Source organism: Eptesicus fuscus, chromosome 9 (assembly GCF_027574615.1).
Source record: "Eptesicus fuscus isolate TK198812 chromosome 9, DD_ASM_mEF_20220401, whole genome shotgun sequence".
Lineage (NCBI taxonomy): Eukaryota > Metazoa > Chordata > Mammalia > Chiroptera > Vespertilionidae > Eptesicus > Eptesicus fuscus.
In genome coordinates this window covers 56881472-56895558 of record NC_072481.1, presented here as the reverse complement: position 1 = coordinate 56895558, position 14087 = coordinate 56881472, and the positions used below count along the sequence as shown (strand labels likewise).

The following is a 14087-nucleotide window of genomic DNA, read 5'->3' as shown; positions in this document are numbered from 1 at the left end:
TTTATTCACATGTTGAATAACATGTGAAAGATGAGTGGATGACATTTTCACTTCTGGTGAGATAGTGAAGTAACTTTGAGTGGAAATGTCCAAGAAAGTTTTCTGAAGCTACAGGCTCCCTCTGTTCCTTTCCACTGCAACCAAACCTTCCTAATAGAGGAGCAAATAGAAAACACCTAAATTAACACAGATAACTATTTCTAATTGAGATGGAAGGTGGCAACAATAGCAATAGGCTTTTTGAGGATTTTGTTGAGAATTTACTATGTGCCAATGGCTGTGTTATGAGATTGTAGGAAGGTCACATTTTTTTTTTTGTTAGTACTTTAAAGTACTATCCTTATAATAAGTTCACAGACATACAAAACTGGCTTAAAGTGACTCCAGGTCACAGCGAAGAGGTAGTGGGGCTGGAACCCTGTCCTTTGCCTGCACTTGGGTACCTGTAGTATTCTAAAGGGAAAGCTTAATTGGGGACCATGCACAAAAAGCTAAAATAAATCCTCTTACATAACCTGACTGTCTTTGCCTCCTTCACCATCATACCACAGCCACACTACAGTCTGAATTGTATTTGGCATTCCACAGTCTGAATTGTATTGGGGGATTCAATAGCAGGAGAAGTGAGAAGAGCCACCTCCCTCTCCGCATAAAGCCACAATTGTATCCACTCTTCTGTGGCAGCATCCTTATTCCCAGGACAGAGGACAGACCGAATGACAAATTTGCACAAGTTTTGAAAGGTAATATTTGCACACAGAAAAGACACATTTCTCCTATTAGATAAAAGTCCCCTCTAAATATAGATAAATGGCACTGATATACCAGGTAAAATTGGGTGTGATTATAAATGCCTTGCAAAGCAGACATAAATGGAATGCATTTTATATACCTCCTATAAGGATAAGACTAAGCAAAGAAAGTTAAAACTGGTAATGCAAAGAAATTTTAGGCATATCAATATCTTGAATTGTTCTTCAAATGTTTGGAAGCCTAATAAAAACCCAAAACATATTTAGCGACAAGATTTTTATACCAAGGAGGGTATAAATTTAATACACATGTTTCTGTTTTATTTACACTTGAATCATTCAAGTAATGGTTTGTAAGTGCTGTCTCAATGTCTACAATCTCTTTGGGCATTTTTATAAGTCATTCTCCATCAAAACAGGAAGTCATGTTTTGCCAAGAATAAATGAATTTAAATACCAAAATATTCTAGACCACCATGCATATCAGGAGCAACAGATTTTGGGGTAAATACTCAACCTAGGACTGTCTTGTTTTAATCGATTGGCCTTTGCTGAGCCACTCTTACACCATACACATCCATGAAGGGGGATAATATACTCAAATGAGTTTAATTCCAAAGGCCCATCCATACCTCAATATATTTATCAAATCACACTGTAAACCTATGTGCAATTAAGTCTATACTTCATATTTAGGTACTGTATGAACAATGGACTTCTGGAAGATTGTCTTGAGCAAAACTCTGCAGGAAATAGACTCTGAAACAGAGATCTCATGTAGAAGGTTTTCTGGGGAGTGTGAGGCAGTGAGGGGGGCAGGATTTGGCAGAGAGAGAAGCAAAATTGCAATGCAGGTGCAAGAAAGGCCCCAGCAGGCTCTGAAGCATGGAGGGCCCTTCTGAAATGTCCCAAAGGAGGTGAGGGGGTACATTCTCTGTATCCCCATATCCACCTGTCACTGCACACAGAGTGACCAAAGAGAAGGGAGCACAACCATGGGGAAGGCAGCTCCCCTTGGCGGAGGGTAATTTCTCCAAGAGCAAGACTCACTCAAAAGGGTATCTGGGTGGGGCACCGCAGTGTCCCCTAAATAGGTCTGTTGGGGTTTTCTGAGAATTACTCCTCTGTGAATATAAAACCTACCATTAGCAATACAAAATGAGCCATAGGTTCACTGAGCCAGCTGGTAGAGACTTGAGGTAAGCAAACCTGTTTTATAGAAAACATTCAATACTTTCTATAGAGATTGTATTTATGACAATGAAAGAGCAATATTTGTAGATCTTTACTCAAAGAAATTTTCTCCTTTTGTCTTCTGACAGGATCCCCTCAAAGATAAAACACCAATAAAAAATAAATACATTTGGGAGGAGAAATGTGTGCATGTACAGAGAGAAGCAGTGCTAAAGATGATGGGACAATAATAACTTAGAATAAGTCCTATAACCTAGTCCAGTGGTCAGCAAACTCATTAGTCAACAGAGCCAAATATCAACAGTACAACGATTGGAATTTCTTTTGAGAGCCAAAATTTTTTAACTTAAACTTCTTCTAACGCCACTTCTTCAAAATAGACTCGCCCAGGCCGTGGTATTTTGTGGAAGAGCCACACTCAAGGGGCCAAAGAGCCACATGTGACTTGCGAGCTGCAGTTTGCCGACCATGGACCTAGTCTAATATTTCTCATTCGATACTTGATTCCTAGTTTATTCATTCAACAAATATTGGTTTATGGCCTAAAACACAAACCAGTAATGCAGAACCTAGCCACCAAGGACTGAGACTAACAGAGGGAATTCACATGTAAACAAATACTTGTAATCTATATATATATAAAAGCCTAATGTGCTAAGTGTCCAACCATTCGACCATTCGACTGGTCGCTATGACGTGCACTGACCATCAGGGCGCAGATGCTCCTACTGGTAGGTTAGCTTGCTGCTGGAATCCAGCCAATTGGGACTGGGTGAGACAGGCTGGACACACCCTGGAGCCCTCCTGTGGTCCCTCCCAGGCTGGCTAACCTCCCACAGTCCCTCCCCAGTCTCTAAAATAGTTCTTCTAATTGATTTCCTTTCAGTGTGCACAAATCCATGCACTGGGCCTCTAGTATTATCATAATAGAATAATATGATCATAGTTAATCCATGAAATTCCTCAGGGTGCTAACAAAATTCCTAGATTCTAGCACCAAATTCAAACAGTTGAATGTTCAGGATTCTCCAGAACTCCACTTCCAGCTAATTCTCCTGGGGACCTCGGAAGACATTTGCCCGTCTCTGACCTTTCCAGTGCAAATTCCAACTGGAAGTAGGAGAAGTGTCCCTGAGGCTGACCAACTGAGTCCTGACCTCATCAGCGAGTGGCTCCCAAGTGGAGATGAGTACTGTCACGGACTGAGTGAGCCCTCCTTTACACGAAATTCATTTAACCAAGTCTCACTGACCCCAATGATGTGCCGAGCATTGATCCAGGAACTGAGGATAGCAATACACAAGGTCCCTCCCCTCAAGGAGCTTCCAACCCCACAGGCAGAAGCCAAGAAAGGTAACCTATGTTATCAGAAACTGATAATAAGTGATATGAGAGATATAAAGCAGAGGAAGGGAAGAGAGGAGAGAGAGGGTGCACTTTAAGATAGCCTAGATAGAGGAGATGGCGTTGAAGAGAGGAGTAAGGAAGAGGACACCAAAGCTCAGGGACGGGAATGTGCTCCCAAATAGCCTAGAGCTAGTCCTCTGCCAGTGACTGTCATCGACCTCGTGCCACTTACTCCATGCCCCACCCAAACACAGAAGCAGCCTGAATTCCCATCATGTAAACTATGTTAGTATAGTTCTAAAATATACTTGTTCTTCTTGATATGAATTTTGAGTTCTAAGGGTCTGGGTTGTTTTAAGAATTTTCTAGAATAGATCCCAAATGTCACCATCAGTCCTTTATCCAGACAACATCATGGCTGCTTCCAAATTCCAAACATGGGAGCACATGCCACTTCCAAAGGAAACCCACCGAAACAAGGTATGACCGTACTGCCTCTAAAATCAGCAGCAGTCCAGGAATAAATCAAAAAGACTTACCTTCCAAGTTCTGACACAAAACTACAAAAGAATCCCATTTTGTTTTTAACTTTAGAATGAAATCCTTTAGCAGCCCTTTCTTTTGGGAGATTTAGATCTAATGGTGGATTGATTGGTCAATTAATTTTCTTAACTGCGTAAATCATTTGCACATGTACATGTTATGTATGTGCATGTGTATACATTTTCACATTTCCTTTACACTTACATGTGTACATCCACTAACCATCTCTTTTGGTGTAGTGGCAAATGCACAGACACTACACAGGTTTCCATGACACAGCTCTTAAATACGAAAATGAGGGCCAGCCTTTCAAAGAAAACAATCTTCGCTCTGAGTCAGGATGTGCTATGACGTTGCTTGGCTCCATCATTTGCCATTATCCCTCTCAGACCTGGTCATTATGCTGCCAATACCTTTGGTAATTCAAAGTTCAATTAACCACCCAAGTCTTTGATGTATATTGACAAACATCTTAGTGACCAAATGTTTAACTACATTGACTAGAAATACTAACACAAACTCTTAGAAAAATCATATTCAAGCTCTACAGCTGTAGGAGAACATATTTCTTAGGTAAAACTCACCTACATAAGAAACCATTTGGTTCTTCATATACTTTATACTTCCTTTCCCAATTCAAAATGACCCTCTATCCCAGAAGAGAAGGTAAAAGAAGTTTAATAGTGTCAGAAGTCTATAGTTGCTAACTTAGGGAACAGATGAAAAACTACCATTTGGTTTCAGTATTTGTTTTATTAACTGCTACCTACAAAACTCAGAATCCACATTCTGGTCAATCATTTGCAATCTCTTGACATTCATACTACTTAGGTTACAGTCAGCCAGTCAACAAGTATTTATTGCTCTACCAAACTGGTGAAATAAGCATAGCAATAATAATAAATTCCTTTTAGAGTTATATATCCTAGAAATAAAACTTTTAAAAGAATCATTACCTTTATAAAAAGAGAAACACATAATATTAAGGAAATATTACTTGATAGCACTAGTAAATGTCTTTTTCCCTCACTTAAGAAACATTGAAAAACTGTCTTCAAGAGTTATTTATTAGGGAAAATGATTCACCTCATATGCACACAACACAATGTTATCGTTACCATTTGACTCTGAAAGATTTTTGTATTAACTTATTACTAAATGGAATTATCAGCCAATAAATGCCTATTGTGCTTTCCTGTATTTTTCAGTTTGGATTATAATTAAGATAATTGATATGTGTTAACCATGTTTAAAATTATAAAACCCAGATATTATAAAAACTAAAAAGTCATTAACAATATATATTTTAAACTAATATTATGATTGTACTACTGATTTCAATCCTGACAACACACACACATATATTTTTCCCTTAGGAAAAGTGACACATTAAATTAAAAAGAAAAACACCACAGGGGATTTTTAGGGCACATAACGGTAGAAATATGTCAATATATATTTTTCAACAGCCACACAATGTAAAATACTAACAGAAAACCCTAATGTAAACTAGAGACTTTAATCAATAACAATGTATTCAGTACTGACTCAACAATTGTAACAAATGTATGTCACCAATGCAAGATGTTAATAAGGATGACTGGGGGTTAGAGGGAGATATGAGGGGGTAAATGTGAACTCTGTGCTTTCCACTTATTTTACAGAAAACCTAAAACTAATCAAGAAAAATGAAGCCTATTAAAAACAGAGAGAAAGAGAAGGGGGGGGGAGAGAGAAGTCAAATAAACATCATGACCATCTTGCCTTTGTATTGGTTAAACTCAGTCATCAAAATTAATATAATAAAGTATCCCCTTTGTCATCAGCTACAAATTTAAATCATCTTTAAAATGACGCCACTGTTGATAAGTTTTGATGCAATAAGTCCTATTAAACACAGATTCTATCATCTAAATTTGCTCCTCTCGGTGTGTGTACCTGTACCTTCCGTCCAGTTTCCAGCTTGAAAGTGACAGTGAACACAGGTGGAAGAGTGTGTAATTCATTCAAATTACAAATCCAACAATTCCTACTTATCCGTTAAGACAGAAGGCAGTGGTGTAAATTAGAGCATTGGCCTAGAAGCTATCATTATGGTACATGTATGGGAATCTGGTTTCAGAGGTATTTGTAAAACTTAAGAAGCTTTTAAAATACAGGGAGAATGATGGCTCAGTCATTAACAACTATGCAACTCCTCCTGGGCATTTATGGGGAAAAAAGGAGGAATGTTTCAACTGAGAGATATTCATGTTGGGTGTTTTTTTGGCATTCCCAAGCCTGAGTTTTTATTAGGGTTCTTAGAGCTGTCTGAATGGCCTTAACCTAATGCCCAAGGCACTTATGTCCAGACCACTAAATGCATAAGCCCTTTAGCCTGAACTTGCCAGGAAGACCTAAGGCTGCACAAGAGAAACCAGGAATGCAAAGAATGCTTGAAATAAAATATCAATCCACCAAGGAGTACCTGTAGAATACCTACTAGGCATCTAACACAGAAATAATTTTCATAATACAAAGCATTTTAGAAGTATTGATACCTTGGTGTCATAGGTGTGTCAATAATTCATAGTTAAATACAGTGTTGACCTCAGAAAATGTTTCATGAAAATAAGATTGTTTCCACTAGGAAATATATTCAAAATATGAGTAAATGGTAACATCCATTTTAATAGTGAAGGAAACCAAGAATTCAGGAAAAGACATTAGAGAAAAACTTAAAACCAAACTATCCATGGCAAAAATGAAATTTGCTACTTCCATAGACTTACAATAGTTAACCTATCACTCTGCTTTATCAAAATCAGAGCCAGAACTAAGCAGAATTTTAAAGGTGACTCAGAACAAATAAAAACTAAAATATCAATGATTACCTCAGGTGTCCCTATTATCTGTCTCTCTCTGAGTTCACTATTTCACTTTTTAAGGTTTTTCTCCAGAACTAGTTTTCTTTTTACTTTAAAAAAAAAAAAAAAGGTCTTTAAGTATTTTCAACTACTTCTTTTCTCACCTTCTTGGTATTCCCTTTCCAACCCCCAAATCAATTTCAGTTCTACTCAAACTCACTTTTTATTTTGAAAACCTACTGCATTTCAAAGTTAACTTAAGAAGGAAAAAAAAAGAAGAAGAAGCATTATTCTAAGGAAATTTCCTGGGTCAAGTGGCATAAACTAAGCTCTTCAGGAATGAACACTGGAGTGATTCCAAGGGTTGTCAGAACTGTTCTCGGCTGCTAAGGTTCCAATAACTATACCATGACCACGAGCACAGATCAGATCCCGGCTTGGGTTCACTTAAGGCCTCCGAAATTGACAACAAGCAGGCCTCAAAATTTTGACTTACCACTGACAGACCCAGTTTAGCCTCACCTTGGCTGGGTTCCTAGGACAGATTCAGGAACATCATTAAAAAAAAAAAATACTATTCAACAGGCTAAGTTCAAATTACGAGAAAAATAATATGAGTAGAAATAAAAAACATTCAAAAAGTTGAAATCCTTCTGTAAAATAAAATTAGGTGTCACGGGATCTGTCTGTGTCAGCAGCTCTCGCACACTTTTCTGTGCATCAGGGATTGTTTATTAAACTCCACTGGCAACAGTTCTGGGACAATGGACCTGTTGGAGCCTTAGGAAAACTGCATGAGTAACAAACCCCTTCATACTACTGTGCAAGGGATGGCCATGCCCTTTGTGTTATGTCTACCTTGGTCTTACCCTTTGCCTCACTTCTACCTGTACATCACCTGTATCACTGTCTCTGGATACCAGCCTATTTCCCCATTGGCACAGAAAAATGAATGAAAACAATCTTTGCTGTCATCAGTAGCTATGTACAGGTGGATTTTTTTTTTTTTCATGGCATGTGGTCACTTTTTCTAACCTAAAAGAAAACGTTGAAGGGCATTAAGGTCGCACTTATCAAACATCAATATTTTTTTCTTCTACTTGCAAGATAACATTAATGACTTATATATGTTGCCCATTCCTTAACCTTAGCCTTCACTTCTAAAAACATCAAGCTGTTAAACACAGCTTTTAGCTAAATTTTTTTTTTAAAAGAATGAATGACAAGGGAGGAATCCCTCGCTCTCCTGCCAATCATATCTCTCCCTGCACTACTGGCTTTGTGAACTAGTGATTTCTTCACCTGATCTAGGTGTATAGTTCACCTGAACTATCCAACTCTCTCAACTCATCACCACCCTTGGCAAGCTGAGAGCCGGTCATTGTGTGTTTAGAAGAACCCAGTAGCTAATATGCTTTTTCTATAAATTAAAAGTCTGCGTGATTTTGTACCAAGACTTACTGGAGTCCACTCCAATATTGTATTTTATAGTTGGTCATTTTTTCCCCACATTTTAGAAACTAATCATATTCCGTACATTAAAACTATGTTTCTTCTGTTAAAATGACTTTAAACTGCACTGCAAGTATACAGTTAGAATTACTTAGCAAAGACATTGCTTTCAACTCAGGGCTTGTGGGGAACGGACCATGTGGTTTCATCAATATCTCCATTCACAGCCAGCGCCGAGTGCTGACCTAAGTTTCAAGGAGGCACAAACCCCAGCATTTAAAAGACTGAACAGCGTTACCCATCAAGACTAATAATTTTGCAAATCTTGTTTTGAACATGGAAAAAAACAGAAGAAAGCAACACTTGTCAAAAGGTTCGGCGTCGGCTCTTACCAGAAACGGGCTCCAGCAAATGCAGGAGACACACATGATAGCCAGGAGCTGGATGATCATTTCGAAATGATGAGACCTGCCTTGTCTGTGCTGCTGACTTTTAAACTTCACTCTTAAAAGTGTAATTCCTGTGACGGCATTGCACAGGAAGGAAACCCCCAGGGCTAAGAGCCCCAGAAAAGAGAAAAGGAGAAGGTAAAACCTATCTTCCCAGTCTTGGATATGTTCTGTTTTGTAGAAACACCAGGTCCTTGATGCTTGGATCTGATAGTCTCGATGCCCAAGGATCGGCAGCAAAGCTATGAAAACAGCAAACAAGCACACCCCACTCAGCATCACTTTCACATGCCTGGATGTAATTTTTGTAGAATGAAATATTGGTTTGGTGACTCCGATACATCGCTCAATGGCCATCACGCTGCCCAGAAAAAGCGGGCACAGGCCAGAAAATACCATGGAGATACCAAAAATACTGCACAGGGTGTTTGACTGGTCAAAGCGGATCCAGTCTTTGTCAGAAGCGTATACAAAGACGGCTATCGTCCCGTTGACGAGGTGGCCAAAGAAGTCTGTGATTACCAGGCCACTAGCCAAGAGCAGAAACGATGCCTTGGACTTCTGTCTAAATCTCTGATAGGCCTTCATGAGTATAGCGATGGCAAGGCTGTTTGATAAGATCCCCACCGTCATGAAGATTATTGAGAAAAAGACAGAGAGCCGGTTTCCGGTCTGGCACGTTGCATTTGAAAGGAGCCCGGCTGCAGGAGACACTGGCTGTTTGGAATTGTTCATGGACATTGTTGTGGAGATAAACGCGGGCTGCTCAAGTCATCTCCCTCTGAGAAGAGCGCAGGCTTGTGGTCCCGGCATCTGTAGCACAAAGACAGAGGAATGACAGCACTGCAGAACTGCTCCTCCGACATTGAAGTCCGCAGGGCCCCAGTAGCCGGTGGTAGGCATCAGATGCACCTGACCTATCATAAGCGGGGTTGCATCATCCCGAAGGCAGCACACCCTCTGCCTGTGGTCCCATGTCTCATTTACAAGGAAAAGAAGCTGCCGAAACCGAGCTCCCTTGATCAACCTCTTGATGGGTTTGCAAAGTCACTAACAAGATGAGATTTAAACCCAACAAGGTGTTAAAAAGCCTAAGAGTCTATGTAAATAGCTAGATGACCTTCTAAAGTTTCTGGGGGGTTTTTTTGCCCAAATAGGCTTTGTCCCCAAACTGCAGATTATTGCTTAAACTACCTGTTTGTCAGGTAGACAAAACAAGCTTCTCCAAACCTTGGGAGGAGGCAGCAAGGTCACCGGTGTCACATGGGGCTTTCCTCAGTTAAGTTCTGAAACTATTTGATTGAGATCAAGTAACAGCTCCCCACACGCATCAGCGACCCAAGGAAGGCAGAGCGGTGAGTCTCTAGGAAGGCTCTCTGGGGCAGCGGCCCCCTGCGCAGAAATCCTAGGAAGGGAGGCGAGTTGTGCGCTAGGAGCACCTCTGCCCAGATGATGTTGGTTAAGCTACCGCTTAAGAGTAGCAACGTCCTGCCAAAACCGGTTTGGCTCAGTGGATAGAGCATCGGCCTGTGGACTGAAGGGTCCTAGGTTCGATTCCGGTTAAGGGCATGTGCCTTGGTTGTGGGCACATGCCCAGTGGGGTGTGTACAGGAGGCAGCTGATCGATGTTTCTCTCTCATCGATGTTTCTAACTCTCTATCCCTCTCTCTTCCTCTCTGGAAAAAATCAATAAAATATATTTAAAAAAAAAAAAGAGTAGCAACGTCCGATGCGAAGTATTTACTGTCGCTCTTTGCCTACTGACTTGAGGCCTGAGTCACAGACCCTCCATACCCACGACCAGACCAACCCCGCCCCGAGGCAGCCCGGTTGGCCTCTCCTGAGCAGCTTTCCCGGCGTCTGGGAATGCTGGAACCAGCCTTCCCGGGGACCCGCCCCGGTGGGTCTGCCCAGGCGGCCCGAGGACCGCCGCCTCCTTCAAATCTTACTCACCGCCCGCCTTTCTCACGTTACTACCCCTCCGCCCCCCTGTGTCTGTTTGCAACATCCTTCCCAAACCGCCTTCCTTGCTGAAACTTTCTGCAATTGCTCAAATACCAGCGGGCCGGTTTTCCTCCCACCCTCGGGGGGCGCCAAAGGCCGGTTTTTCTCCCACCCCGAGGGGCTAAGGGCACCAAAGGCCAGCGCTGGCCTGGGTGCCGGACTCAGTGTCTGTCGGGGGCAGGGAACCACAGGCGCAAAGGGGATCGCTTTCTTGCCCATTTCCCTCTTCTGAGATCTTGTCTACCTGTTCCTCTAGCCGCAGCTGAGAATGGGGACGGACCCGCCCGAGTACCCTTCTCTCTAGGGGTCTCCCCACCTTGGGCATCTGGTCCAAACTTGATGCCACACGCAGGCTTAGGTGCCCTCCTGGGCGTCCGGGGGAGGGGTGGCTAAACCTCAGTCGCGTTGAGCATCCGGGGGGCCAACGCTTGGGAATCCAGCGGCTGGAGGGGTGGTTACCTTGCATCCCGGTCGGTCTCCGGCGGGGCTCACGGCGGAGCAGAAGAGCGCGCCGCTCCGTGCGCCATCGCGCGCCCGCCGCCCCTCGCCACGGGTGCCCGGGCGCAGCACTGCGCTCCCGCTCGGCTCCCGGCTCGGTCTCGGGGTAAGTCTCGCTGCTGGCCCCGCTGTAAGCTCCCCCCCTGCGCGGAACCTGCCGGTCGTGCTTGTTTCCTCGGATCCCTCAGCACCTAGCGGCGCTCCACTCGCAGCCTGGGAGGGATGGAGGACCAGGGTGACCTCCGCCCCTTTCTCTTCTCTCTCCTCTCCGCCCCCTTTTCCGTGAGCCCAGAGATGGACTAAGAGAGATGGAGATGAGGGCATCGCGCTCGGATGCTTTGCCCCCCCACCGCCACCACTCCCCCAGCATCAGAGCTGCTCTCTCGTAGCCTGACCACTTGGCGAAAAGTTTTGTTACAAACTCATTTTCAAGCTCAAGGCGCCATCTCTAAGGCTGCAAAATAGGAATCGGGAGAGGTGAGGAAGCTTACAAACAGCTGTCGTAACAGCGTGTTGGACTGTCAGCTTGTAGTTTGTTTGCAGACTGAACTCATCCCACATCCAGCTCGAATAGGGTAGAGAAACCAGGTTAGAAAGATGGAGAAGGTGATGGTGTATCTGAGGAAGGGCTTTGCGGCTGATAGCCTCAGGGAGTTAAAAACAGGGATTCAAGCCACATGTTGTGAATGGAAACAGTCACTGCTTAGGTTCACTGTCACTTAGAGGGCTGGACTGCATTTCAAGCTACTAAGTAATGTGAGAACAGGAAGGGATGTGAGGTATTCTTAAAGGGCACCTGCAGATAAGGGACTAGTAACATTTTAATTATTTAAAAAGAATTCCTAGTGATATGTTTACCCAAAGAGATGTGAACCTAGCAAATATTGTGGGGATCATTTTATGATCAAGTAAAGAAATATCCACTACTTCATTAGAAATTACAATTTGAGCCATTTTAATTCTACAACTGCTTTTTGCTAATATCGTTTTGACCCATACCTATTAACTAGGCCTCATTTTCCAGCTAAACACTGTGGGCATCTATCATTGACATTTGTTCTTTTTATTTTAGTACAGTATTGCCACCACCTATGGCAAAAACCAGTGCCACGTGGAAATAAACTCTCTTTTCTCCATTCTAAAACCAGAAGGGCCCTCTAAATTCCTGTAAATTGAAAAGGATCATAAAATGCTTAAGCAAGATAACATAAATTAGCCATTAACTGTAGAAAAGAACAATTGCACAGTTTTCCCCTGTGATAGATATTGAGGTGTGTGTTTGTTGTTGTTTTTTTAGTGATATGATTGTAACTTGTAAAATAAATCATTACTCATGTATGGTCAGGGAATTAGACAATTTGAGTAATCAAATATTTTGGTTAGTAGAGAAATATTATATCTAAATGGCTAGTATCCAAAAAAGAAAAGACTATGTAATAAACCACAGTAAAAAAAAAAAAAAAGTGAATGGCATAGAGCACTATTCTTTCTTTTAATGATTAATAGCACTTAATCATTTTACATTGCAATTATCTGTTTACTTTTGTCTCCCCCACTGAACCAAATTTCGGCAGCGATCTTGTTCATCTCTTTATCCTCACCTAGGACTATGCCTGGTCACTTATCAAATGTTGTTTGAATTTATCAATGTTACAATCAGCATTCCAGTATTATAGTTCAATATCTCTCACAGGGACACTTCACTAACATCAGAGGCTCTATCTACTGGGCAAAAAAAGAAAAATAATTTATTCGTGCAATGTCAAATCATAACATTCATTATGTAATATACTAAAAATATTGATTTGGTTTTCAAAGTACTAGATAAATGCCATTTTTTAAAAATGGATATTTATTTTGCATGTATTCTTGGAGTCCCATTTTTAGAATCCATTCCTTTATAAAGATACATTTAATCTGAATATCAGTAAAAGATTCTAAAGCACTCACACCTCTTCTCCTCAAGATAGAAAGAATATGTTACCATCCTAACTAATAAAAGAGTAATATGCAAATTGACTGTACCTTCGCTCCACCCACAAGCCACTCCCACCAGCCAATCAGAGCGAGTATGCAAATAAACCCAACCAAGATGGCTACAGCCACAGAGAGCAGGAGGGAGGCTTGGGTTTCCCAGGCAACGGAGGAAGCCAAGCTTTACGCCTGCCCTTGCCGGCCTAAGCCTCCACTCAGGGCTACAAAGTTTCAATTATAGAAGGTAAACAAATCCAAACAGAAATGGCGGCAGCCACAGAGAGAGCAGGCCAGGGTTGACCCCGGTGACGGAGGAAGCCAAGCTTTCCACCTGCCCTGGCCGGCCTAGGCCTCCACTCCAGGCTACAAAGTTTCAATTATAGAAGGTGAATTAACCCCAACAGAAATGGCTGCCACCACAGAGCGAGCAGGAGGCTTGGCTCCGCTCTAGGCTACAAAGTTTCAATTGTAGAAGGTAAATAAATTCCAGATACCAGGGCCTCCGCTTGGGTCGCCAGGGGGCGTGGCTAGCCTGCAAACCACCACAGGCCCCTCGCTCAGGCCACCCCACACCCCAAGGGGACCCCCACCCTGATCTGGGACACCCATCAAGGGCAAACCAGCTGGCCCCCACCCCTGCACCAGGCCTCTATGCTATCTAATAAAAGAGTAATATGCAGATTGACCATCACTCCAACACACAATATGGCTGCCCCCATGTGGTCAAAGATCTTGCACCCATGTGGACACAAGATGGCCACCACAAGATGGCCAGCAGGGGTGGGCAGTTGGGAGGCACCAGGCCTGCAGGGGAGGGCAGTTGAGAGGGACCAGGCCTGCAAGGGAGGGCAGTTAGGGGTGACCAGGCCGGCAGAGGAGGGAAGTTGGGGGCAAACAGGCTGGCAGGGGAGTAGTTAGGCATCAATCAGGTTGGCAGCGGAGTGGTTAGGGGGTGATCAGTCTGGCAGGCAGAAGCGGTTAGGGGCAATCAGGATGGCAGGCAGGTGAGCAGTTGGGAGCCAGCAGTC

At 42.7% G+C, this 14087-nt stretch overlaps 1 protein-coding gene across 2 annotated transcripts in view; it reads right to left on the bottom strand.

The window, feature by feature from the left end:
- The window catches only part of PTGFR (prostaglandin F receptor), a 28918-nt gene extending 19568 nt beyond the window's left edge, over positions 1 to 9350 (bottom strand). For both annotated transcript variants that reach the window (XM_054720806.1, XM_008139460.3), the window contains exon 1: positions 8527 to 9350. In XM_054720806.1, the coding sequence (XP_054576781.1) occupies positions 8527 to 9324 (798 nt within the window). In that variant the 5' untranslated portion in view covers positions 9325 to 9350. The remainder of the gene's footprint in view (positions 1 to 8526) is intronic.
- Positions 9351 to 14087: the final 4737 nt, after the last annotated feature.